This window comes from Chiloscyllium plagiosum, chromosome 23, assembly GCF_004010195.1.
Source record: "Chiloscyllium plagiosum isolate BGI_BamShark_2017 chromosome 23, ASM401019v2, whole genome shotgun sequence".
Taxonomy (NCBI): Eukaryota; Metazoa; Chordata; class Chondrichthyes; order Orectolobiformes; family Hemiscylliidae; genus Chiloscyllium; species Chiloscyllium plagiosum.
The window spans coordinates 34,295,700-34,323,218 of record NC_057732.1 but is presented as its reverse complement, the minus strand read 5'-3'; the positions used below and the strand labels follow the sequence as shown (position 1 = coordinate 34,323,218).

General features: G+C 41.2%; 2 protein-coding genes and 1 long non-coding RNA gene across 4 annotated transcripts in view; 1 reads left to right on the top strand and 2 right to left on the bottom strand.

Annotated features, from left to right (window-relative positions):
* lmf2a (lipase maturation factor 2a) overlaps positions 1 to 14,847 on the top strand; it is a 30,960-nt gene extending 16,113 nt beyond the window's left edge. The window contains exons 5-14 of the mRNA XM_043713886.1: positions 839 to 1,017; positions 1,797 to 1,935; positions 2,140 to 2,280; positions 4,402 to 4,507; positions 5,238 to 5,334; positions 7,674 to 7,856; positions 8,231 to 8,399; positions 8,675 to 8,786; positions 9,752 to 9,857; positions 13,306 to 14,847. Of these exons, the coding sequence (XP_043569821.1) occupies positions 839 to 1,017; positions 1,797 to 1,935; positions 2,140 to 2,280; positions 4,402 to 4,507; positions 5,238 to 5,334; positions 7,674 to 7,856; positions 8,231 to 8,399; positions 8,675 to 8,786; positions 9,752 to 9,857; positions 13,306 to 13,635 (1,562 nt within the window). The 3' untranslated portion in view covers positions 13,636 to 14,847. The remainder of the gene's footprint in view (positions 1 to 838; positions 1,018 to 1,796; positions 1,936 to 2,139; positions 2,281 to 4,401; positions 4,508 to 5,237; positions 5,335 to 7,673; positions 7,857 to 8,230; positions 8,400 to 8,674; positions 8,787 to 9,751; positions 9,858 to 13,305) is intronic.
* LOC122561769 overlaps positions 1 to 15,623 on the bottom strand; it is an 18,024-nt gene extending 2,401 nt beyond the window's left edge. Inside the window, exons 1-3 of the long non-coding RNA XR_006315104.1 lie at positions 15,237 to 15,623; positions 15,096 to 15,102; positions 7,678 to 7,684 (exon numbers count right to left, since the gene is read on the bottom strand). This is a non-coding gene — a long non-coding RNA (uncharacterized LOC122561769). The remainder of the gene's footprint in view (positions 1 to 7,677; positions 7,685 to 15,095; positions 15,103 to 15,236) is intronic.
* A 175-nt stretch (positions 15,624 to 15,798) lies between these two features.
* Positions 15,799 to 27,519, bottom strand: part of miox (myo-inositol oxygenase) — a 14,454-nt gene continuing 2,733 nt past the window's right edge. The window contains exons 3-10 of one of the 2 annotated variants that reach the window (XM_043713892.1): positions 27,231 to 27,311; positions 24,955 to 25,117; positions 24,121 to 24,188; positions 23,237 to 23,346; positions 19,446 to 19,513; positions 17,301 to 17,350; positions 16,778 to 16,890; positions 15,799 to 16,251 (exon numbers count right to left, since the gene is read on the bottom strand). In XM_043713892.1, coding sequence (XP_043569827.1) covers positions 16,143 to 16,251; positions 16,778 to 16,890; positions 17,301 to 17,350; positions 19,446 to 19,513; positions 23,237 to 23,346; positions 24,121 to 24,188; positions 24,955 to 25,117; positions 27,231 to 27,311 — 762 coding nt within the window. In that variant the 3' untranslated portion in view covers positions 15,799 to 16,142. Of the gene's footprint in view, positions 16,252 to 16,777; positions 16,891 to 17,300; positions 17,351 to 19,445; positions 19,514 to 23,236; positions 23,347 to 24,120; positions 24,189 to 24,954; positions 25,118 to 27,230; positions 27,371 to 27,519 lie in introns of both variants that reach the window. The other variant, XM_043713893.1, reaches the window with a different exon arrangement.

Below are 27,519 nucleotides of genomic sequence, written 5' to 3'. Positions count from 1 at the left end.
TAGCTGTGGGAGTTGGTGGGTTTGTAAAAAATGTCAGTGTCAAGTCAGTCGTCATTAATGGAGATGGAGAGGTCCAGGAAGGGGAGGGAGGTGTCAGAGATGGTCCAGGTAAATTTAAGGTCAGGGTGGAATGTGTTGGTGAAGTTGATGAGTTGCTCAACCTCCTCGCGAGAGCAGTCATCAATGTAGTGGAGGAAGAGGTGGGGAGTGGTGCCGATGTAGTTACGGAAGATCAACTGTTCTATGTAGCCAACAAAGAGACAGGCATAGCTGGGGCCCATACGTGTGCCCATGGATACCCCTTTGGTCTGGAGGAAGAAGGAGAAATTGTTAAGTTAGCTTATAAAAGTACAGATATTCTTGGGCAATGTTTTTGTCATTTGTAATATTTAGCATTTTGAGAAGCTGTAGAGATTGGATAAGTATTTTTTCGAAACCTGGTTGTTCTTCAGTCCTGTATTTTGTGTAAAATAAAATGTTTCTTGGTTTTCATACAACCTTTCTCATAGCAATCTGCAGTTGATCCTCAAGGAGATTGGAGATATGCCTGTACAATCCATTCATGGGGATTTCATTCTTTTATCATGGCACTAATACTAGGCACAAACTATGAGCTCCTGATTTTGGGTATGGTACCCACACCTGGATGCTGATAGTGAACCAGGACAATGTCAATTGCAAACACTACAAAGTATACAACTGTGCGCTGAAATTAATAAACCACGCTGGAAATCTTTAGCAGGTCTTGAAGCATCTGTGAAGAGAGGAAGAGAGTAAGTGTTTCAGGTGTGATGTTTCATCAGAATTCATTCAATTTATGTTCCTGATTTCCTTGCAGCTCTGACATACCACTATGAGACTCAGTGCATCCCCACCTCTCTTGCCTGGTTTGCACATCAACTGCCATCTTGGTTTCACAAGCTCAGCGTGGTCATTGTGTTTGTGCTGGAGATTGTGGTTCCTGTGTTGTTCTTTGCTCCAATCCGTCACCTCAGGATATTTGCATTCTACACCCAGGTAAGCCCAGATTCTGCAGATATCAAAAGGACTGATCAGTCAGACCAAAAATGGAAGCCCCGGCGCTGAAATACTGCTTGCCCTTTACAGAAAGACTGGAATGTTTATTTTTTCAATTAAATTTCTTATTTTTCTAATTGATACTATGAATAATGGTAAGGTATTGCAACTTTTTTTTCTTTATTTCTCTATCTTGTATTGAAGGTTTGTACTGAGGTACTTTGTACTTAAGATGGCGCCATGTGGGGCGATAGTGTAAATCCTTCACTGTGCTCCAGTACTTGAGTACGTGTGATAATAAACCAAATTCTGATACATGACTGAAGTATCAGACAGTCAAAAGATGGTGTGGCCAAAATTGGGAAATGTCACAAAGAGTTGTTCAAATCTGAGAGTCCTGGTTATGCTCGCACTTGGGACAGGACAAGAGTGTACAGTTCATGGCTTTAGATTTTTCCAGTGGCTGTTTGAGGTCCAAGTTCTGTCCAAACCTGAATGGCGGAAGGATGTTCTTGGAGTTAAACAGAACACCTAATGCTTTTGTTATCCGGGCTGTGGGGAGCATGCTATTCACTGACTTCTGAACTGAAAAAGTGGTGAAGATTGCAAAAGTAGTTTAGAGGGTAGGGATGGGTTTGGAATAAGCTGGAAGGTGACATTTTCTGGTCTGAATCATACTTGCAGTCTCCCATGTCACTGTGCAAAAGATGTTGGTGTCCTGCTTGTGCTCTCAGCCTCCATTTGCGTTTCTCACTGATCGATTTTTTTTGTATCTGCAGATTTTGCTCCAGGTATTAATTATCGTCACTGGTAACTATAATTTCTTCAATCTACTTTCCATTGTTTTGGCACTGTCACTACTGGACGATCAGCATATACACTATTGGATCAGGAGAGGCAAGAAACAAAACCCTCAGAGTGAGTATCAGGCAGGAGAGGGGAAGGCCAATGGGAGGTACACTGTGGCAGATGACGTATCCACACTGGGTATTTATAACTGATGTCATACCCATGGTGAGTCCCTGCGGCATGCCTGGGCTCAGCATCCCGTGATATATGTCCAGGGAGAAAGTAATTGGATTCTGACATTTGAACTGTGATTGTTGCTTCTTTTCCCTATAGGATTGGGTTGGTTACGGACACTACAGTCTTTTGTCATTGGCCTCACTGAGCTGGCGGTTTACGTAACATTGATTTATGGAACGATTCACTACTTTGGACTAAGTCTCCACTGGGAGAAAAGGATAATAGAATCCAAAACAGGTATAAGCAACACAAACTTCAGGTTCTTTGCCCATCTCAGTGTCAACCTGCATCATAACCAACCAGCAGATGTTGTTGCACTTCAGACATCATTCTCCATGATTCTCGTTACTTAAGATTCCTTACATTTACAAATTTTAATTGTGTTCGTCTCTTCTACAGATATATTTGTGCACCCTTCATATGAGTACTGGAAAATGGTACAGTGAAATAAAATAATAAATAGAAATAGTTAAAAGATAGCGAAAGGAAGGGTGAGCGTTGAACCAGCCAAGAGAGGAAATTCTCTTGTAGGGTTGGAGGGCATAACTGAGATACAAAATGTTTTCATCCATCTTCATGAAAGAGGACCTCACTGCCAATGTCACAGTAAAGAGGAGACAGTAGCCTAACTGTAGTTGGGAAATTTTCAAAAATGACAATCCAGGTCAAAGTTACTTGGCATCTCAATGTATGGGGCTAATAAATGTAGGATCTCACCAAGGCTCCATTGACAGCACCTTACAATTCTGCAACGTACCACGTAGAATGACAAGGGCAGCAGATGTGTGGGAATACCACCACCTGTAAGTTTCCCTCCAAGACGCACCATCTTAATTTGGAAATATTAATAGTTCTTTCCGTGTTGCTGGGTCAAAATCCTGAACATCCCTTCCAAACAGTAGGTTGAGCATTCTCACACCCAAAGGATTGTAGTGGTTCAAGAAACCATTACATCATCATCTTCTGAAGGACAATTAGGCATGGGCAGTAAGTGCTGCCATGGCCAATGGCATTCACATCACCTGAAATAATGTTTTTCAAAAAATGAAAGCTAGTATAGATTTGTCGCACAAAAATAGTATTTGTTGAACTTGATTGAGTTCTTTAAGGCAACAAAGAGGGTTGATAAGTACAGCTGATGTGAATATAGGGTGTCAAAGTGCCATGTAAATGACTCATTAACAAAATCAAAGCCTTTGAAATTGTAGGGACATAAAGGAGCGTTGGATGCAAGTCAACAGCGAATAATAATGTGTTGTTTCTGAGACTGGAGGAAAGTATACATTGTCCCCAGAAGTTAGTGTTATCTTTTTTATTATATAATGTAATCCCTCAAGTGTGGAAATCTATTCTTTGGAAACACCAGTAGTCTGAAAACCTTTTGACCAAACCCAAGCATCCTCGGTGTTGCTTTCATACGTTACTTTGAGGGAGTGGAAATCTGGAAATATTTTGATAAATAAAACAATTTTTATTACTACTTTATAAATTTTCATCACTGATTTATGCTTCAGATAAATATTTGTATCCACCACATTTTCCAGTTCATATGTTTGTTAGACATTCTATAATTCAGAAAATTTTAAAATCCAGAAGTGTCTTTGTCCCAAGCATTCCAGACTAAAGAGGTGATAGTGTATGTTAACAATGGTTTTCAAAATTGTAGTTAAGAAACTGGAAATGTAATAAGCATTGAAGAGGAAAATAACATGCTTCAGAAGGGCGTGGATTGATAAAACAAACAGACTCATGGCAAAATAATTTTGATGTAGAAAAGAGTTGTCGTATATTTTGGGAGGAACAATGAAGAGAGGCAATACAAAATAAGATTTGCATCATCAGTCTGGTGATGTATGTGCACAAATCTTTGGAGGTAAAGTCATGAAGGCTATTTCAAAAGCACGTGACCTTTAACTTTATTAACATATCGGTAAAGCGTCTGGAATATATTATGTCAGAGGGTGATAGAAGAAGATACAGTAATACTACTCAGCAGAGAATAGGATGCTTGCTTGAAGGGGGAGTTGCTTGACAAGAGAATGGTGAATTGGATAGCTTTTCTAAAATATTAGTACAGGCTAATTCTAGAATGACTAATCTTTTGTTTGAAAAAATGATTTTATGAATGAAACTAATTATAGTTTGAAGAATCTAGTTGTTGGTATTAAATACGTCCAAGGACAGGTACAGCACAGGATCAAGGTAAACCTCACTCTGCTATATCAACAAGCATTCCAGACCATACACAGCATAGGTTCGGTAAAGATTAGAGATTCCTCTACATTATGCAGGCAAACGCTCCCAGAGCAGATACAGCATGGCTATTCTCAAATCTCTATCCCTCATCTTGGTTCCCAGGCTTCACTTTCCATGAGTTTACACGATGGCTGAAGACTGTGACTCCCCTTACCATCTGGATTGGTGTTATGTCCCTCACCTGGGAGATACTCTCATCACTGCTCAGGTGTGTCTCTGAGGAATTAGAATCATTTTTCCTTCCTTACTTCATGAGTGCTTTGCTTGAAGGCATGTCCTTGACCTATTGCGTGCTGATGCTGTTTTTGTTGGTTGAATGCCACTGCTATCAACAAAGCAAGGAGACTGACACCAAGACTGACTTAGCTGAACCCTTGCTATTCACGTTAAATTGCTAACTAAGCAATTTAACCAACCATACATCATACAGGATGTCCTTGAAGTTTATGGAAATACTTTGATCAATTTGCAAACAGTAAGCTCCCATATACAGGACTGAAGTAAACAATCAAATAATCTGTTTTTTGGTGAAGTGGATTAAGGGATAAATATGAGCCAGAATATCCTGCTCTTCCTAATCAATGTCCCCATTAAGTTGAGTGGGTCCACACAAGTAGAAAATTGCAGAAAACATTCATCATATTCTTTTCCCACTCCTCACTGGGCTTACTTTTCATATTCATGGTTTATTATGTTCTGAGCCTGTAGATATGGGGTTTCTTGCTGCATCCCCTTCTTCCAGTTTGTACAGTTTGCTTTGCACCCTTTCACTCCTGTTTTACTTGTTATGTGCTCAGTTTATGGGCTCGCGTTGCCCAAATCCCCCATCCCACAGTTTCTCGATTCTCCACAACCACAACCCCTAGGTTTATGAACCCCTCAAGTTGCACTGACTATCTACCCCTGGTTTTAACATTAAATCGATTTCTCTTTCCTAGTTCCCTCATGGTGAGAGGATTTATCGCCAAGCTCTGGGCTACCTCTCAATGGGCTGTGTTTGCTGTTGCTGCTGCTGCAATGTTTGCCGTGAGCCTGGTGAGTGAGGAGCACACGGTGGAGCTGGGACTCTCCCTCCAGAATTTGAGTCCTAGTTCAAGTAACAGACTGTATTCATATGGTGTTTTAACAACCGTAAGGTATTCATAAGTGTTCTACAACCAATTAAGAACGTTTTAATATAATAACTTGTAATTTTGAAGATATAGTAGCCAATATCTTACAAACAATAGTAAGATTTTTTAAAAAATTTAGATAACTTGTTTTTGTAATGATGAATGAGAGCTAAATATTGGACAGGTCAAAATCCCAGACTTCTCTTTAAAATCGTACCATGAAATCTTTAATGTGCACCTGAGAGAACAGAGAGGACCATGGTTTAAAATCTCACTTATAAGATAGCATTTCCTCCAGTACAGCACTCTCTCACACAAGAGTTTTGAACTTATGTCTCTGGCGTGAAACTTGAGCACCCATTCTTTTGATAGAGGTCTGCTACAAAAAGAGCCACAGTTAATATTTTAATAACAGTTCAAATTAATGAAGTCAAATCAGATTCATTCCCCCAAATATGACCTTATTTCAGCCTGGGCCATGTTTGTTCCCAGATTATTCAGATACTGAAGAACTAAGGTTGATACTTGGAGAGTGCGAAATTAGGTTGAAATTGTCATTTGGTTATTAGGGACTCCAGTGAGAAGTCAGGAAAGTTGGTTAATCCAGTTGATCTAAGAGAATGAATAAACTTTGTTAATATATTCTTGGTTAGAATAAATTCCTGAAGTACATGGTTAGACTCTCCTTCAAGGAGGATAGTGACTATGGAATAGCTGACTCAAGGAGGAGAGTGGAAATATTTAAAGAGAAATAGGTGAATACTCAAGATTGATTTGTGTGCCAAGGCCACCTCTGAATCACAGTTTAGTGGTGATTACAGATATGTGAGAGATTAAAGTCAATGTAACACAGAGCTTTGTTATTCCACAGCTAGTCTACAGTGTACAGTTCTGATCCATGATAATAACGACAATATTCATTTTAAATAAGAGGGAAGATTAGATAGACTAGAATTGTCTTCTTTGAATCATTAGAAGCTGATGAGTAATTTAATTCAGTTGTATAAAATTGAGAGATCTATATGGAATGGGTAGTATCTAATTCCAGTAGCAGGGAGGTCAGTAATTAAGGGACCTAGATATTAGCTACCACACAGACTTTCTTTTTAGATATGACTCCAAGGTTTTCCACTAGCCAGTGCATTGAATGATTGGTACAAGCTTTAGAGGAAAGTCGAGAATTTCTGTTTACCTGGAATGTGATTCAGGGCCTAACCGGATTAAAACAAAATTATGTGTGCACTTTTGTAACCAGTAGCGCAACAAATCAAGTGCTAGAAAGTGAGATGAGGTGAATTGCTCTTTTAGTTGGCTGTCTCAGATAAATTGGGATAAATAGCCACCTCCTGTGCCATTAATTTTCTCTCTTAGGGTCACATGATTTGCATAGGAGGTATGGTCAGTAAGTTTGCAGATGACACCAAAATTGGAGGCATAGTGAACAGCGAAGTAGGTAACCTCCTAGTACAATGGGATCTTGATTAGATGGGCCAGTGGGCCGAGGAGTTTTACATAAATGTGAGGTGCTGCATTTTGGAAAGGCAAATCAGAGCAGGACTTAGACCCTTAATGGTGTGGTCCTGGGGAGTGTTACTGAACAAAGAGACCTTGAAGTGCAGGTTCATAGTTCCTTGAAAGTGGAGTTGTAGATAGGTAGGATATGAAGAAGGTTTTTGGTATGCGTGGTATGGTGGTGTGTGTATGGAATGAGCTGCCAGAGGAAGTGGTGGAGGCTGGTACAGTTATAGCATTTAAAAGGGATCTGAATGGGTGTATGAATAGGAAGGGTTTAGAGGATATTGGCCAAATGCTGGCATAGGATCTAGATTTATTTAGAATATCTGGTCGGCATGGGCGAGTTGGACCGAAGGGTCTGTTTCCGTGCTGTATATCCCTATGACTCTATTTTGCCAATCGAGCTGCAATTCTGCTAAACCTGCAGCTGAAGCCAACCATTCAATCCATATCATTCATGTTCTTCATTTCAAATTGTTTATCTCATTCCTTCTTAAATGCTGATCTATGGAGGAATTTTGATTACCAAAGACGTGGAGTCGAATTAGCTGGATAGATAAATTACTAATGTCCACATGCAATCTCTTCCAGCATCCCCTTTCTTTACATCTTTTCCCATACTCTTACTATTTAAGCCACCAACAATTCTTACCTAGCCTCACCTGTCATGAATATTATGTAGTGCATTAGTGATTGATGGGAGAGAGTTCAGGGCACTGATAGTTTGATGTCCTACCTTCACCCCAGGTACCATATACCTTCATTGAGTATGAAACTAACTCCAACCTGAGGCCTGAGGTTCGCCAGCTGTATGATGTGGTCGACCGTTACCAGCTAGTCAACTCCTATGGACTATTCCGTCGAATGACAGGGGTTGGTGGTCGTCCAGAGGTTGTGGTGGAAGGAAGCTACGATGGCCAGAAATGGAAGGTAGGATTCGTGAACCGTGAAGATGGTGAGAATGCAAGCTATGAGAGGGGGCAGCTTGCAGTTTTCCTGGAGAGTCATATTCTGACTCAGCACCCCAGCATTCTTTCCTGAGAATGGGATATAGCCCTCCTCATTCCTTGTGAGAAATGACAGTTTTATTTTGGTCATGGCCCCATCAGTAGAGTACAGTCACCCTCAGTCTTCATTCTTGTGTGTGGAATACAGGGCTCCCTTGATCATCGCCTTTTTTGAGCAAGATAGCCACCATTGATTCTTGTCCTAAGAATGAGGACATTAACTCTCCCACCTTGGTCCTTTATTCTGCTGCTTCTATTGTTTCTGATCCCGTATTCCGAGTGTTTTTTCTTTCTTAGGAAATTGAATTCATGTATAAGCCAGGGAACCTGAGCGTAGCCCCTCCTATGGTGGCCCCACACCAGCCCAGGCTCGATTGGCAGATGTGGTTTGCTGCCCTGGGTGACCACAGGCACAGTCCCTGGTTCACCAGCTTCATCCATCGTCTTCTCCAGGGAAAGAGAAATGGTGAGTGCAGAGGATCTTGTGCCCATTGCACGGAGCTGGCTGTAGTTTCTCTCACTATCACTCTGCACTGGTTGTGGTATATCTCATTGTTGCACTGAATTGCTTATAGTAACTCACTGTTACGTTATGCTGGTTGTGCTATCTTACGCTGTCATCTTGCACTAATCGCAGTATTTCTCACTGTTACATGGTGCTTCTGCAGTAAAAGAGTGTTAAAGTTACACTTATCCAGCTTGTCATCACTTCTTTATTTTCTCATTTGTTTTTGCTTTTAGTCATTCGCTTGGTGCAAGTGGATGAGACAAAATATGCCTTCAGCACCAAGCCCCCCACTTACATACGAGCCCAGCTGTACAAGTATTGGTTTACAGTGTACGGGACTCACAGGTAAGTAGGAGTTTTAGAGTAAAATACGTTCCCCGAGAGGGAGAATGTGGCTCAGGAGTAGGGAATGAAGTGTGTGTGTGTGTGTTCGCTGCTGAGCAAGATGAAAACACAGCCTAAGTGGTTCTCTGGGTGGAAGGGGATCATGTTGAGAGAGAACCCAGACACAGTTGCAAGCATAGGAAAGAAAGAAAACGTTCACATTGTACTGGTAGGAGCAAATTACTGCAGACGCTGGAACCTGTACTGAAAACATCAAATGCTGAAGCTCTGATGACGAGTCATCTAGACTCGAAACGTTGGCTTGCTGTCTCTTGTAGATGCCGTCAGACCTGTTGTGATCTCCAGCATTTGTTATTTTCAGTTTCACATGGTACTGGATAGGACCGGGTGAAGCCTGCACACTCACTGAAGTGAAGTGGGAGCAGAAAGAGAAAATCACACACGGTCTTAAAGTTGTGGTTGGTGTGTGTGTGGGGTTGGGGCAAAGGAGGAATGACGCAGTGGGTGAGAAAAGGGGTTCAAGCAACTGAGCAGTGTTGGACTTGTGGGGAAAGTATATGTGGAGCTGAGCTGAGAGATATTGCAGTGCTGCACTTGGGGAGGGTGAGACCAGATGCATTATTGAGGGATGAGTTAGAAAGAGAAATTGTGCCACATAGAAAGCATTATGTTAGGGGAATTGAGAGAGAAAATGTGCTGTTGGAGGGCAAGTAAACTGCTGTCATTTGAGATTGAATTGAACAAGGGGATGAAGAGGTCTAGGACTAGTGCCCAATGTGTTTGGGACTGATTGATCAGATGGTGGGTAAAAACCAGTAAGGATGTTTGAAACAAATGGCTTGATACCATGCCGTATATCCTTTTTCTAATACGTGTCTTCTCCACTCCCACTATCCCCTTGTTCTGCCCTCACTCTTCCTTCCCCTCCATGGTCTCCCGTTTATGTCCACTCCTCCCGCCCACAGGTCATTCAATAATTGGTGGGCTCGGGAACACATCGGAGAATTCTTCCCTTCGGTATCATTAGGAGACCCCAATTTGGAATCACTGTTACGTGAACATGGTTTCAAGGTGAGGACTGCACATCTGTGTAGCTGACAGTATCCAGTCAAACACTGCTATGGAGGCACAAATTAGATTTAAAATGTACCAGGAAATAGATAGGGGATGTCAGAAAGGCAAGGTCACAGTGATCACGGGGGACTTCAGTATGAAAATGGACTGGGTGAATAATGTTGCCGGTGGATCCAAAGAAAGGGAATTCATGGAATGCTTATGGATGGCTTTTGGAACAGCTTGTGATGGCACCCACAAGGGAGCAAGCTATTCTGGACTTAGTGCTATGTAATTAGTCAGACTTTATAATGTATCTTAAAATAAGGGGACACTTAGGAGGCAGTGATCATTATATGGTAGAGTTCAGTCTGTAATTTGAAAGAGAAAAGGCAAAATAAGATGTAATGGTGTTACAGCTAAATAAAGGTAATTACAAGGGTACTAGAGAAAATCGATTTGAAGCAGAGGCTAGTGGTGAAGACAGTAGAACAACAATGGCAGGAGTTTCTGGGTGTAATTGAGGATATAGTACGGAGGTTCATCCTAAAGAAAAGAAAGATTAGCCAGGGGGGGTGGGGGGTGGTGGTGATTAGACAGCCAAGAAACAAACGAAAGGCAGAAGTAGAGATTGGGCCACTCCAAATTGATGCAGGAAATCTAGTGATGGGAGATAAGGAAAAAGCTGAAGAACTTACCTTGTGTCCATCTTGTGGAAGACATGAGTAATACCCCAATAATTAACTAGAGTTCAAGGGGCAGAGTTGGGTATGGTAGCCATTACAAAAGAAAGTGCTAAAAAGTCTAAAAAATTGATAAATCTCCTGGCCCCAATGGGCTATATCCTCGAGTTCTGAAGGAGGTGGCTGAGGAAATAGCGGAGGTGTTGTAATCTTTCAAAAATCACTGGAGTCAGGGAAAGTCCCAGATGATTGGAAAATCGCTGTTGTAACCCCCTTGTTCAAGAAAGGATCAAGACAAAAGATGAAAAATTATAGGCCAATTAGCCTAACGTTGGTTGTAGGTAAAATTCTAGAATCCATCGTTAAGGATGAGAGTTCTAAATTTTGGAAGTGTAGGGTCAGATTAGAACAAGCCAGCATGCATTTAGTAAGGGCAGGTCCTGCCTGACAACCTGTTAGAATTCCTTTGAAGAGGTAACAAGTAGGTTAGACCAGGGAAACCCAGTGGATGTTATCTACCTAGACTTCCAAAAGGCCTTTGATAAGGTGCCTCACTGGAGGCTGCTGAATAAGATGAGGGCCCATGCTATTCAAGGTGAGCTACTGGCATGGATTGAGGATTGGCTGTCTGACAGAAGGCAGAGAGTTAGGATAAAAGGTTCTTCTTCAGAATGGCAACTAGTGACAAGTGGTGTCCTGCAGGGTTCAGTGTTGGGGCTGCAGCTGTTCACTTTATATATTAATGATTTGAATGAAGGGACTGGGGCATTCTGGCGAAGTTTGCCAATGATACGAAGTTAGGTGGACAGGCAGGTAGTTCTGAGGAGGTGGGGAGGCTGCAGAATGTTTTAGACAGTTTAGGAGAGTGGTCCAGGAAATGGCTGATGAAATTCAATGTGAGCAAATGCGAGGTCTTGCACTTTGGAAAAAAGAATACTGGCATGGAGTATTTTCTGAACGATGAGAAAATTCATAAAGCCAAAGTACAAAGGAATCTGGGAGTGCTGGTCCAGGGTTCTCTAAAGGTTGTCTTGCAGGTTGAATCCATGATTAAGAAAGCATTTATCTCAAGAGGGTTGAATGTAAAAGCATTGATGTGCTACTGAGACTTTATAAAGCTCTGGTTAGGCCAAATTTAGAATAGTGTCCAATTTTGGGCCCACACCTCAGGAAGGACATGCTGACACTGGAGCGTGTCCAACGGAGATTCACATGGATGATCCCTGGAATGGTAGGCCTAACGTATGATGAACAGCTGAGGATCCCAGGATGGTATTCATTAGAATTTAGAAGATTGAGGGGAGATCTAATAGAGACTTAGAAGATAATGCATGGCTTAGAAAGGATGGACACTGGGAATTTGTTTCTGTCAGGTGGGGAAACTAGGACCCGTGGGCACAGTCTTAGAATTAGAGGGGGTCAATTTAGAATAGAAATGAGGAGACATTTCTTCAGCCAGAGAGTGGTGAGCCTGTGGAAATAATTGCCACAGAGCGCAGTGGAGGACGAGACATTAAATGTCTTCAAGGTAGAGATTGATAAATTCTTGATCTAGCAAGAAATTAAGGGCAACGGGGAGAGTGCGGGTAAGTGGCGTTGAAATGCCCATCAGCCATGATTGACTGGCGGAGTGGATTCAATGGGCTGAATGGTCTGTCTTCCACTCGTATGTCTTATGGTCTTAAGATTTAAGTTCCCTTTACACTTTGCTATAAAACATGTTCAGAGTATGTATAATATCGGTTGGATGTAGAGTAAAGCTCACACCATGATGTTCATGGAAGGCACCAGATTCCTGTTGTGGCTCTGGAAGAATAGGAGGAGATGAGAACAGAAGTTCAGGGAGTAGGGCAGGTAAGGTCAAGAGGCTGTCAACCACAATAAAGCAGAGTCCTCATTTAAAGAAAGGGTTATTATCATCAGAATAGATGCAATTAGGTTGGAGAAGCTGATGGAATTGAATTGAGTCATTACCTGAAAACCTGGTGAAAAGAAATCTGATCAAGATAATTTCAGGAATCTGTGGCTTGTGGTGAATATTGATTGGTGATCATTCACCAGCAATGTAGATTGAGAACGCGAAGAGGAAAGAGTTAAAGATGGGCCATATGAAGGTTAAGGGAGGGAAGGTTGGAATTTTGAAACAAAATCAGACATTTTTCATTTTGGATAGACAGCCAAGAGTGACACCAGTGCAGTCCTCAGAGTATGAGAATGCAGGAAGAGAACGGAGCCATACAGGAATGAATGTTCACACTCACCGTGAAAAACACAGATCTGGTTAGGTTCCCATAACAACAACTCTTATTTACTAGAAAGGAGTGGGGTCAAATGTAAATCTGGTCAGCATAAGAACACATTCAGCTGGTGGTGCAAGGTGCAGACTGTTTGTACCTCACTTCATGGAAGAAGTGTGAGCATCTCAGCCAGTCCTCTAGTTGCTAGGAGTGACGGTATTTGAGGGCAGGGCATGCTGATGGAGGAGATAGAAGAACTGGATACCCATGTTGGAATGGAGGCAAGTTAGCATCTGGAATATATTCAATTGATGAATGTCACCAGAAGTAACCAGACAATAGGGGAAATAAGATGGAGTTGAGACTGAAAAGAATTAGTTTTTATGGTCAAAGAACAGACTGAAATGATGAGAGTCTGACACAGCACAGATCTTGGGCATGATGTAAAGCTCCCTCCATCCGTGCCAACTCATGCAATAGTCATGTGCTGCACATATCTGTCTGCTTCAGCCACCTCCATTTTTGTAACTATTGTTCTTCTCACAGGACAAAGTGCAGCCCAAACGGGCTGTGAAGGATGTTTTGCCAACCATCCTGAAACTAACCCGTGAACAGGTGGAGCCCTACTCTGGGGAGCAGGTGATTTGGGGACTGTATCTTGCTGTGTTGTTCATCTCCTTGCTCAAGGCACTGACAAATCGCAAAGACGAAGGGAGCCCATTGAAGCCAGGTTCAAGGAGACGCGAGGGAAAGAATGTGAGTGGTGGTGAGGAGGTGGATGCTGATGGGAGGTGGAAGGAATTTCGACGATCAGAGGGTAAAATGCGGCCACCTGCTGAGGAACAGCCACTAGAGAATGTTCGCAGAAGAAAGTAATCACAAGAGTCTTTTTTTTAAAACTGATTTATATTTTTCTATTATATCTAACTCTCTCCCTCACATTTCTGCTGTGGCTCATTTGGGAATGAGAGAGGCTCTTTGCCAGACTGCATGTTACACCTGCCAAATGATGGACATGATCCCATCTGATCCTAGGGTGCCACTTGCTTAGGATCTAAATGTCTGAGGTAGAAGCAGACTGGTTATTTAAAAGGAAAACTTTACTAAATCTCCTCTGAGCCTTCTGTGCTCCATTAGGAACAGTGCCAGTTTCAAGTATCTCCTCAAAGCTTTAGTTCACATTCTTGAAATCATGAAGAATATACACTGTTTGCTCTGTGGCTTTAATGTATTTTCTGTAATGGACAACCAGACTGCACATAGTTTTCAACTGTGGGCTAACAAGTGCTGTGTCTAACTTTATTATCTATTTACACTAAGTTGTGTATTTAATTGAAGTATTTAACTTGGTGACCACTAGAATTCACTAGCACAATCTACAGATTATTGTACAGATATGCCTTGAGTTATTGGATCCAAAGTGCCCAAGTTTCACTGATCTGGTAGTGTGTGTAATGGGGTTCAGTATTTCATGCTTGAGAGCTCCTTCTGTACTTTGGTTGGTAAACTGGCTGCTTTTTGTATATTGAGGAGATTTTAAGAGTCTCTTCCCATCTTGACAATGTCTTCTCTTGTCCATGGTTGCAAGCCTTCCACTGACAAGGATTGTGTTAATATATTCCAAAGTTATGCTTTAGTCCTTCTATCAGGCCACTATTAAACCTTTGTGAATTGATAATTCACCAATGTCTGCTTCAAAGTGACATCACATTCTGTATCCAAATGTCCAGCAGTCTGGCTCAGGAAAGGTTGCTGTGATGCAGTTCTGCCTCTAGTTGTTAGTAACTCACCACAAAACCCATCTGATTCCATGGTGTTCGAATCATGGATTCTCACTCACATCTGACTGGACTTGCAAGTTTCTCACTCCTCATTCCAACCACGTGTCACCCTGCACCCACTATGAGTCAGCATGTTACAGTTTTTAACTGCTGATTCCTGGTGAAATGGTAGCTTAACTTTTGTGGTATTTAATGGGCTCTTGCTGTTGCCTTGGTCCCAATTTAATTTGTAATTTGTCCATGATGCTGTGTTAAGAGGAATTGTCAAAATTCTCACTTCTGCAATAAAATTTCCCTGCTCAAAATATTCCAGTGATGTTGGAACTCCATAGATTCTTGTTTTGTACAATATTATATGTAAATTTTCTTTAAACACAGAGTTTGAGTGCAAGTTCCTAGAATAGATATTGGGTGTTTGGAATCCTAACATGCATCAAACTGAGGAGCTCAAGCTGAATGAAATAATGTGTAAGACAGAATCTTCAATGTCATGTACAGTATGACATTGCATCAGTACTTCAATGATGAATTTCTCGTTCCCTTATACTCTGCGACACAACATCTATGATATGAAGGAATGATACAACATTCTATTTGTCGAGAAGCTTTGTGTAACAATCAAAACTTTGGTGAAGATACTAAAATTAATAACTGCAAGTGGCCCTAATTTCAGTACTATTGTGTTTATTGATTAACGATAGTTGTTACAATACCCATAGACACAACAGGATAGTTGTTACAATACCCATAGACACAACAGGATAGTTGAAGTTTGTTCTGTCAAACTGGAACTGCTGTTTAGCAAACTGCCTCTAACCCTCTGCTCTGGATTGGCCTATTCTCCACCTGCTGTTAATTATTCTAAAGCTTGTTCCCTAGCTGTTTGCATTTTACCCTTGCTAATTCCTCTACACTGAAGGAGACCAGGAAACATCCTTGTAGTCTTCACTCAAGTGTTTATTTCTGTCTTGAGTCTGTGTTTCCCTGGGCTGTAGCAGTCACAGACTAAGGCTGTTGACCCATTGCCTAAACAACTGTTGTAGTGTTAACAGGTGTAACTTGCTCACCTAAACTATTTAAAACAGGGGTATTTGTCTGAGACAAAGTGGTGTACCCCCAGTTTATCCAACTCCTCCACTGTAACCCACTAAATTCAGATTTTTTTTTTAAATCACTATTACTAATATGAAATATATTTAACTTCAAGGCCTCAAACACATCCAAAAGCTTGTGTAAGATTTGATAGTGAGTCCAGCAGTGATGTTGTGAAAAACAGAATAACTGGATGTGATTCATTCTCTATTACAACAGCATTGGAACACTCCACAGGATGGATTACAGGTGCACAGAACAGTTATTTAAAATTAGAACGTATAGATCAATGGGATGTGTGTCTGATCCATAGAATTCATACTCAGATTAAATCGATAGATCCTGTCCTGAAGTTGGAATCCAGCTTTACATAGTAAAGTGTTTGATTCAGGTTCAACAGCTATTTTGAGTGAAAGTCATCATTTTAGCCAATTTGCAAAACTTATTCTGGTTCTGAAGCCGTTGATCCAAGACTACGGCACTGATTTGATGTTGAATACATTCTGCTGGTTACCAGCGCAGTTTCCCTGGACAATACTTATCAATTAGTTTCTGATAGTAGGGCTGCAATGTCTTCACATCAGGCAAGTCATCACACTTGGTGTACAGATCAAATTTGCTGCAAACACAGAAAGGTGTGGTTAGGCTGGCAGCAAGCATAACAACATGGAAAATCCACCCCTTCCAATAACAGTCTCTCCTATTACAACCCTCCCATTTGAATTGTTCCAGTTAGTTTTTGTTCTGGGAGACTACTCCATATCTCATTTTCTTTGATTTTCCACTTTAAACATCAGTTGAAAATCACCAAACCATCTTCATAAGTTGTTCCCAATGCTGTCACTTCCATAGTGACACAACCTCGAACACTCAGCTCAGGAACAGTCATGAGCACTAAAACCAGTTACATATTCCAGTAGCTACAACATCGACAAAAGTGTTATTCCCTAATGGTTTCCACAGTTTTCCCATTGACTCTTTGTTGTATTGACACAGCCTAGTTTACTGATTTTTAACCTGCTTCAGACATTTATGTTCCCCATGCTTTTGATTGTGTGACACAGAATTAAAAGTTTTACTGAAACTTCAAAGAAAGTTTAACAGAGTTTTGATTAGAATAGCTTGAGAATTTTTAATGAACTTACTTAAATTCTTTAACCCATTGAAGCATTTGCAGGTCTTTGCTGTTACAAAGATGCATGTAATCTCCCTCTGTGTGCCAGGGGTAGAATGAATGGAAGCGGACCATATACAGTCCCTGCACCAAACATACAAACATGGACAGATAGACACACGCACAGACAGCATCAAATGTTTATTGATACCAATATAATCTTTAGATTTTACCCTTGACTTCTTCCCTATAATTTCACCTTCCCATCAACTGGTGCTTTCTCCAGCATTGCCCCTCTGAAAGTTGCTCAGGCAGTGCTGCCCTTTGTAACATATGCTCCTACAACACTACTATTCCAGCAGAGGGGCACTCCCGTTGTACTGTCACCCAGGAGTTCATCCTGGATTTTGTGTTCAAGTCACTGCAATAAGACTTAAACCCATGACATAACTGTTGTACCCCTGAGCTATGACTGCCTGGAAGATCATGCATTTGTGGTGAGCAGTGATCCAGATCTAAGCTCAGAGAAGAAATACAAAGGCTTTTAGACTTACCTCTTCAGGAAGTTTGCACCCATTAGTTTTCAGCACATTGTACAGATATTCTACAAGAGAAAGGTCCAAGTTAAATCTCAGGAAGTAGCCCTGGAACTCAGATCATCACATTTAACAAGGTTTTAAAAAGGTTTTTTTTGTTTCATTTGTTTTTTTCTCACTTTCTTGCCCTCCTACAAACACATAATATATTAAGGTGTGATGGTGAGTGCAACACAGTCCACCTGTTTTGAGTCTTTGCCAAACCCACTTTCAGGAAACTCATTTTCTTTCAGTTATTACAGCCTTAAAACAAAATTTTGTCCCAGGTTTTCCTCTTTGGATTCTTAGACCAGTAACTGAAGGTAAGGTCCACTCGAGTGAACTCATAGCAGCCTCAAAGATTGTGGCTATTTTCTAATCAATCTGTTCAAAAATGTTATTAAAAACCTCCAGGTTGAACACAGGACCTCCTAGCTCAGAGGAAGTAGAGACACTACCAATGTGGCAGAAGAGCCCCTCCTTAAAGGTTGTAAATTCTCTGACTCATTGTGCTTATGGTGATGATCCTAGCCCCCTCTGCTGGAACTACCTACCAATCTCATTTTCCTGTTCTGCAGCATATCTGTTCATATCCTTCTTTCTGAAATCCTTATCCAATTAAATCATGTAAACTGTTTTAAATGTTGTTAGTCTTTCAGTAAGTCATTCCAGCTGATACTCCTCTGTTTTGAAAACCTAACTAATCCTTTCCCCCCAATGATAATCTTCAAACTGTGACCCTGTTAGAGTTCTGTTTTTCTCTAACTATTAAGGGTTTCAGTGACTGGTGATAATTGTCAATGTGTCTCCCTTGTTAACTAATTCACTGACCATTTCATTGTTTCCCACTGCAAAATATTTTATAGTTATTGCACAATGAAAAACACTTCTTTCGTTTAGCTTCTATGTTAGCTACCCATAGGGGTAAATTAATTTTTTTTTAGATTAGCAAGCTGCAACTAGTAAAATGCAAGAGGAATTAGTACTGCATCCTGAACTATTTTGCAAAGATTTGCATAATGGAACTGAATGTATGGATTTGAAATTTACTGATGACACCTGAGAATTGGGAAAGTAAGTTGTCAAGAGGAAGTGGAGAATGTACAAAGGGATATAGACCTGGCAAAAATTTGGAGAGAGATAATGTAGATAAATGTGAACTTTGCAATTTTAGCAGAAATATCTGAAAAACAATGTCCAATGTAAATGGAGAAAAATTGCAGACCTATGCTGTTGGGGGATCTGCATGTCTTGGTGCATGAAGTAAGTATACAGTTACAGCAAGTGATAGAGAAAACAAGGGGAATGTCTGTATTTATTACAAGAGAAATGGAACACAAAGGGGAAGTTTTACTGCAGCTGTACATGGTCTTGATGGGACCATATCTGGAATTCAGTGTACAGTTTTTAATCTAATTTAGAAAAAGATAATTATTAAAAATAGTTTGGGTAGGTTTCACTCAACACATTTCGTGGATGAAGGCCTTATCTTGTGAAGACAGTTTGAATAGTTTAAGCCAGTACCCATTAGAGTTTAGAAGAATGAAAAGTGATATTATTGATGCATTTAAGGTCGAGAGGGAGCTGGATAGATTGGATATCCAGAGGATAGTTCCTCTTATGCAGGAGACTAATACTATGGAAAAGAGATTACAAGCAAAAGATCTTTCTTTAAATAGATAAGAGAATTTTTTTCTTTGTGTCATTACAGTATAGTATTCTCTTCCCCACAAGGTAGTAAGACACTGGATATTTCTGTTTATTTAAGGTTACGTCAGATGGATTTTGACAAATCCAGGTTATGGCATGCAGACAGGAAAGTGGAGCTGAGACCATAACTAGGTCACCTATGGTTTTAGAGCCTGTTCCACAATTCACTTTCAGCCAAATGGCCTGCTCCTAAGACCTACGTTCCCACGTACAACAATCTGCTTAGTCCCCTAGATCAATGTGCATCACCTCTATAAATTCTGATGCTTTGACACTTATCCATCTGTATTCTTACAGAGTTAGCATGAACATTGCCCCTTCTACATTCAGTTTTCAAGTGGTAAAACAGGCACGCAGTTTCCTTAAAAATCTCCCATCTTCAGTCACAACATTGGACTCCCAATCGCTGCTTACCATCATGTCCCCATGACATCAGTACTTTGTCCAACCCACAGTTAGGTTCGTACATCCCATAAAGCGAGCTGAAAAATACATAACTAAATCATTTGGGGAACTTGTAACAAAGCAGATAGCATCGTCTAAGACATATCAATCCTTGTCCATTTCCACCTGGACAGGGTGACATGCTTAATATGTTGCCAAAATACAGGAATATCATGAAGATGCCATATGGTATGTTTCCTGTCATTGTTCCATAGCAACTGTTGGATCTTGGAGTTAAGTGTATTTCTTATAAAAGTCTTATTATTGTGTACAGAGAACAATAGGTGATGTTAATACCATAACTCTCCAAACATGTGTCTTCAATCAGTACCCCTCTTTGGCTTCATTTTTATTAATTTAATCTTTAGCTGCTTGAGAGCTACATTAGAAGAGATTAGGACACAAATGAAACGTGGTCGTAGAGTTATATGTTAAGGAATAAGAGAGGGTGAAAGTTTTGGTTTTAGTATTTCGTGGGATGTGGGCATTGCTGACAAGGCTAGCATCTGTCACCAATACCTAATTGCCTTTGGGAAGATGGTAATGAGCTGCTTCCTCTTAACAACCACAGTTGATCTGGTTTTGACTTCTCTGTAGTGGTTTTGGTACAGCTGAGGGGCTGGTCATTTCAGAGGCCAGTCAAAAGACAATCACTTTGCTGTGCATTGATTTTCTTGCAGGCTATAATGGATCAGAGGGTGAAATGGTTCTGAGTCAGATCAGATGCTTGTCTGGTTTCCTCAGTGGTGCTTAACGGTGGCGAGATTTAACTCATAAGATCATACAGCATGGAAACGAACACTTCAGTCCAATTTGTCCACGCCGACCAGACATCCTAATCTGATTTAGTCCCATTTGGCCCATATCCCTCTAAACTCTTCCTATTCATATACCTGTCCAGATCCTTTTAAATGTTGGAATTGTACCTGCTTCCACCACTTACTGTGCAGCATACATGCACCACCCTCTGCATAAAAAAGTTACCTGTTAGGGAAAATAAAACCTTGGCAGCACAGTGGCTCAGTGGTTAGCACTGCTGCCTCACAGCGCCAATGACTCAGGTTTGATTCCAGCCATGGGCAACTGCCTGTGTGGAGTTTGCATATTCTCCCGATGTCAGGGTGGGTTTCCTCCAGGTGCTCCAGTTTCCTCCCACAATCCAACAATGTGCAGTTTAGGTGAATTGGCCATGCTAAATTGCCCATAGTGTTAGGTGCATTGGTCAGGGGTAAATATGAGGAATGGGTCTGGGGAGGTTACTCTTCGGAGGGTCGGTGTGGATTTGTTGGCCGAAGGTCCTGTTTCCATACTGTAGGAAATCTAATCTTGTGCCAAATTGTTTCAAACAAAAGTCAGGAGAACTGCCAAGCCACCAACAAGTACAGACTGCCTGCAGAACAGCTCTCTGAAAGGTACCTGGCTATAAGGAGTCTGTGCAGCAGAACATCGAAAAGACAACAGAGGAAAATCTGCAGAGGAAGATACAAAGAGAAGATTCGACAGTTGGCTGGTTTTGAAAGTTGAATTTGTTTTTGTAAATCTCAATCGGGATTTTTTATCGGACTAGTATTATAGAGTGGGAGATAAAAGATAAGTTTAAGAGAAAGAAGTTGTAAATAGTTGTTGGTTTTAATATTCTTTGTTGGACTTAAAGAATAAAGTTGTTAATTTTTACTTTAAATATGGACCTCTGGGATAAGCCTTTGCCTCTCAAATTTTAACAGATTACAGCATTGGGTGAATCTTTTCTGTGTGGCTGGTTTAAATTAGCAGAGGGGTTTAACCCCATGTCATAACAGTTTGGGGCCTTTCATCTGCAATTTGAATCGTTTGGACAGATCCACTCTGAGATTTGGCCAGGTTTAGTAGATTTGGGGTATGAAAAAGCCTAGTAGATTTAAACATGGGCGGGCTTTAAAGCTAGGTAGGACCTATAAAGCTCTTAAGATTATTCTGCTGGAGGAGTTTAAAACTCACTTCCAGAGATGATAAGAATTCATGTGGAGGAACAGAAAGTAAGAAGGGCAGCAGAATTAGCAGATGAATACATGTTGGTGCATAAGACTAGTTTCCAGCCAGAGTTCCCTCTTGTGAGGGTTAGAAGTTGCGAGAAGGGACGATCCAGCACGAGGAAACAAAGAGTGTGAGGTGCTGCATTTTGGGAAAGCAAATCTTAGCAGGACTTAATGGTAAGGTCCTAGGGAGAGTTGCTGAACAAAGAGACCTTGGAGTTCAGGTTCATAGCTCCTTGAAAGTGGAGTCGCAGGTAGATAGGATAGTGAAGAAGGCATTTGGTATGCTTTCTTTTATTGGTCAGAGTATTGAGTACAGGAGTTGGGAGGTCATGTTGTGGCTGTAAAGGACATTAGTTAGGCCACTGTTGGAATATTGCGTACAATTCTGGTCTCCTTCCTATCGGAAAGATGTGAAACTTGAAAGGGTTCACAAAAGATTTACAAGGATGTTGCCAGGGTTGGAGGATTTGAGCTACAGGGAGAAATTGAACAGACTGGGGCTGTTTTCCCTGGAGCGTCGGAGGCTGAGGGGTGACTTTATAGAGGTTTACAAAATCAGGAGGGGCATGGATAGGGTAACTAGGCAAAGTCTTTTCCCTGGGGTGGGGGAGTCCTGAACTAGAGGGCATAGGTTTAGGGTGAGAGGGGAAAGATATAAAAGAGACCTAAGGGGCAATGTTTTCACTCAGAGGGTGGTACGTGTACGGAATGAGCTGCTAGAGGAAGTGGTGGAAGCTAGTACAATTGCAACATTTAAAGGACATCTGGATGGGTATATGAATAGGAAGGGTTTGGAGGGATATGGGCCAGGTGCTGGCAGGTGGGACTAGATTGGGTTGGGATAGCTGGTCGGCATGGACGAGTTGGACCAAAGGGCCTGTTTCTGTGCTGTACATCTCTATGACTCTAAGAGACTTTGAGCAATTAATTCGCTTTTATTAAATGGCCATGGGGAATTATAAGTTCGTTCAGAACAAAGTCCGATGCAATTTCAACGAAATACAGAATGTTACAAGTTATAGAGTAAAATACAAGCTACTGCCCATTAATTATGCAACCTAGGGGCAGTCGTCAGGTTCCCGTGCATTGTCCGGACCTACATTTTTTTTTAGATTAGAATAGATTAGATTACAGTGTGGAAACAGGCCCTTCGGCCCAACAAGTCCACACCGACCCGCCGAAGCGAAACCCACCCATACCCCTACATTTACCCCTTACCTAACACTACGGGCAATTTAGTATGGCCAATTCACCTAACCTGCACATCTTTGGACTGTGGGAGGAAACCGGAGCACCCAGAGGAAACCCACGCAGACACGGGGAGAACGTGCAAACTCCACACAGTCAGTCGCCTGAGTCGGGAATTGAACCCGGGTCTCTGGTGCTGCGAGGCAGCAGTGCTAACCACTGTGCCACAAAACTGAATGTTACCGTGTACTGCAGGTTTCAGCTAGACTAGAATAACCAATAAAGGACAGAGAGCACAACCCTCTGCGTGAGAAAGTTACCCCTCAGATCCTTTGTAAATCTTTCCCCTCTAGTTTTGGACTCCTCCACCCTGGGACAAAAGACCTTGTCTATTCACCCCAATCCAAGCCCCTCATAATTTTATAAGCCCCTTATAAGGTCACCGAACAGCCTCCAACATTCCAGGGGGATTAGCCCCAGCCTATTCAGCCTCTCCCGAAAACTCAAACCCTCCAGGGACTTCAATGAGTAAAAAATATAATGGACAGTGTCACTTACTTGTATCTAGGGTCCTTAAGATCTGGATTGTCTGAAAATGTTGAGTCCCTGTAAACAATAGAATCCCGAAACTTGCATCCAACTGGGTAGGTGTCTCCAACCACACACCACTGAGAACAGAAAGCAATCACAATTTGTTAAAGCATGAAAACGACATCTATAGTCCAAAAAGCAGGCTTGACTCAGCACAGAGTTCTCACTCACTGTTGCATTGCCATCGCATAATAGCTGGACATCTGGGACTCAGGTTTCAAGTGTGTGCAGGAGACTGGAGGAGTAGGGTGTAATCGGTTTTGAAATGTGTGCATTACAGTTGGTATCTGTGGAGGAGCAAACTTGAGTCAGGGGAAGAAGGGTGATTTGGGAAGAGGACTTGGTATGAGGATGCAGGCAATGGTGTTTCAGAGAGACTTGTGTAAAGAAAGTTTTGAGGTAATCTAATTTGAGTATTTGAAATGATTAAAATAATTGATAAGGTAGACAAATACTATTCCTGCTGGCAGGGGAACTTACAACAAGGGGGTATAACCTTAAAATTAGAACTCGATGATTCAACGTGATGTAAACATTTCTTCAAAGTGTAGTGTAAATCTGGAACTTGATCACCAAGAGGCCCGTGGCTGCTGGGGATCAATTGAAATTTTCAGAACGTCAATTGATAACTTTTTATTAGTTTAGATGTTGAAGTAACCAATAGGGTAAGATAACGATCTGCCTTGATCTAGTTGAAAGGTGGAACATCCCCATAACAATGGCTAGAATGGCCTCATGTTCCTATGGTTGTGCCCCTTTGTGTAACAGATACAATCTGTTGGAGATAAATGCAACAATCATCATTGAGATCTCCTAAAGAGCCTTGCCACGCTCAGGATTGCTCTCCTTACCTGCGGCTCCCCCCAGACAGTGAGGATTTTCCCAATATCATGCAGCAACCCAACCAGCTGGAGCCAGTCTACAAAATAGAAATAAACATACACACATTAATTGCAGCATCTCATAATTCCCTAAACTTCATCAATCCACACCACCATTGTGCTGCATTGTCAGGTAGTATTGAGGGAGCGTTGCACTTTGTGAGACAATACCAGAGAAGGTACTTTGATTTGATGTGGGCAGTGATGAGGGAGCACTGCAGGAGGAGTTTAATGGAAGGAGTGATACATTTTTCGAGAGACTACTAAGGGCATACTAAGCCAACAGCACCTGCTGAGAACTGCACCATCATAGGACAGCACTGTAAAAGCGCTGAAGGAGTGCCAATTCAAACATTATGTCATGTGATGCTCCAAACTTTACAGAACCACACTTTCACACCTACATGTGTTTACTTCTGTCTGTGTCCTTGTTTCTAACGTTAAAAATCACACAACACCAGGTTATAGTCCAACAGGTTTAATTGGAAGCACACTAGCTTTCGGAGCAAAATTAGCTAGCGTGCTTCCAATTAAACCTGTTGGACTATAACCTGGTGTTGTGTGATTTTTAACTTTGTACACCCCAGTCCAACACTGGCATCTCCGAATCTTGTTTCTAACTGTCTGTATGTATCTTCCTGAGTTTGTCTACTTATGTTTCAATGTGTGTTTGACTATGAGTCCTTTTTTTTGTGCTTACCTCTCTCTACATATTTGTGTATGCGATGTGCCTGTGTATGTTATGTGTCTGTACTCTCCATTCATTCCCAGCAGCCTCTCCTTCAGAAGAGTTAAATAGTTTACCCAGGTCAGGATAGACCTTCCGAATTTCTTCTGCTGTTTGGTAGGCATGGAAAGAATTTGGAAAATCAACATCAGGATCAGATTCATCCACTATCTGATCAAGTGCTTGAAGAGCTTCCATCACTGTCATCTGAGCCTGTGAACATGAGCCCCATCGTGCAATCTAAAATATGAGACGCAACAAAAAACAACTCAACACACCAGCTCAATTGATTATTCAAACATCATTATTCAGTCACTCAAACCCCCATATAGATCCGATACACCACCCACAATCCCATCTGGCTGGTTCTTCAATAGCTCAAATGCCATTGAGTTAAGCACCCCTTCCAACCATTGTTCACCTGTCTATCAGGGTTTATCAAGAATCAAAATAAGAATGAAGACAAAAAGTTTCAAATAATAAAGAATTTGGCTGAGGTGCGTTAGAATCAAAGCTGGTAAAAATTGCAAAGGGGAAGACTTCAAAAAGGTGGAAGTTTGAACACATTCACATGAAGCAGAAAAGAAAGGCATCCAATGCTAGATCTCACTGGATTACTATGGGTGGAGAGATCGAAATTAAATAATAAATTATAATAATTGTTGCCTATATGTATAATAATTCAGTAGAGAAGCGAAATATAGTGGGCAATTGAAAACTGAAATGAGAGACAAAGTGAGGAAAACATTAGTGAGTTACATTGAAGGGAATTCCAAAGTCTTACAAACGTAGTGAAAGGGTATTCTAAGGAAGGATAAATGTGGGGATTGACTCGGGATTGAAAAGGAAATCTTTTTGTGGAGGAAAATGCAGTAAATAATTATTTTAGATCAATCTTCACCTAAGAGAATATTGACAGTGCAGCAGCAAAGAGGAAGGAAATAGCAATATTGGATTCATGGTATGAAAAAGTGTAAAAAGTTGGCTGTACTCAAAGTGCCAAAGTCATCTAATCTGAATTGATTACTGAAGAGACCAAGGTTACAAATTCCAGAGGCTCTGAATACACTTTCTTCATTAAGGCCTTGGTGCCAAAGGGCTGGAGAATTGAAAACACTACGCCTTTGTTCAAAAAAGGGCTGTGAGATAAAACCCAGTAAATGCACACCATCTACATAACATTAATATTTTGGGGAAACATTTAGAGACAATAATCTGGGACAAAATTAATTGGCACTTGGAAGAGTATGGGCTAAAAAGTGAAAGCCAGCATTGATTTGAAAAAGGCGAAGTGTATTTATTAACTTGGTCAAAATTTTATGATGACAGGAGGGAGGGTTGACATATGCAGTTAAAATCATCACAAAATAGACTTGTTAGCAAAATTAAAGCCCACGTAATTCAAGGGTCAGTGGCTGTGGGTGCAAAATTGTCTAAAGGACAGAAAGCAGAGAGATTGGAGTGAAGTGTACAGTGGTAAATATTAGGACTAATGGTCTTTTTGATCTATATTAATGACCTGTCCTTGAACATGCAAAGCACAACTTAAGTTTGCAAATGGCATGGAATTCAAATGTGGCAAACACCAAAGAAGAGAATACCAGAGGTACCAGTCATAAACTGATTAAATTAACTGATGAAATCACACATAGTCATTAATCTTAATTCAGAGAATTATTAGGTGATACATTTTGGTTGAAAACTATTTATGAATTTTTTCAGGTTCATCACTCAGCATTACTGCAAGGATGATGGAAATTGTGTGCTTGTCTCATTGGTTCTCCTACCAGAAAGAAGATTGCCAAGAGAACTTAAAGAGGCATTCAAGGACATGAAGAATTTTGGTAGTTTGTGAGGATAAATTATTTCCAATAACAAATGGGTCAGTAGCCAGAGGAAATGATTGGTGAAAGTACCAGAGGCTACATAACCAATGTTCGCTATAAGCCGTAGGTCTGCGCAGCTGCTTGGAGGGTCAATGTATGTCAGTAAGAATGTGGGCCCATTGACTTCCAGTTCAGAAAGTCACAGCCATGCACAGAGCTGGAGATCCACACAGCAAAAATTAAAGGAAGGGCAATTTAGCAGGAAGTATATTTTAGGCATAAAGTTGAATGCGCAACTTGAAAAAGTGGTGGAAGCAATTTAATTGTAATTTTCAAAAGCGAATTGAATAAAAACAATTACAGGAATGGGGAAAGAGCATGGAGCGGGACTAATTGAATAGCTCTATTAAAGAGTTGGCACATGCATGTGTTAAATGATTTCTTTCAGAGCTGTCTAATTCTAAGGTGTATTTGAAATGACATTGACTGAGATCCCAGGATCTCGATGGTCTTGATGAACCACTCACCTTCTTGGTAACAAATTCCACTGTCTGGTTAGTGTGCATCAGCCGATACGTGTTCAGTACCCGTTCCTGGAGCAATCCAGACTGAACAAAGGCAAAGAGGAAACACTTGCCATTTAATCCTCTCCACATGAAGATACGTCCTGCAGAAGGGAAGCTGGGATCTGACCCCATCTCACCACCACTGCAACGTCTAATCACTCCTCCACGCTCCAGCTCGTGCTGCCTCCCCCCTCCCCATTACTGCCTCCCCCCTCCCCATTAATGCCCCCTCCCATTCCTGACCCTTCCC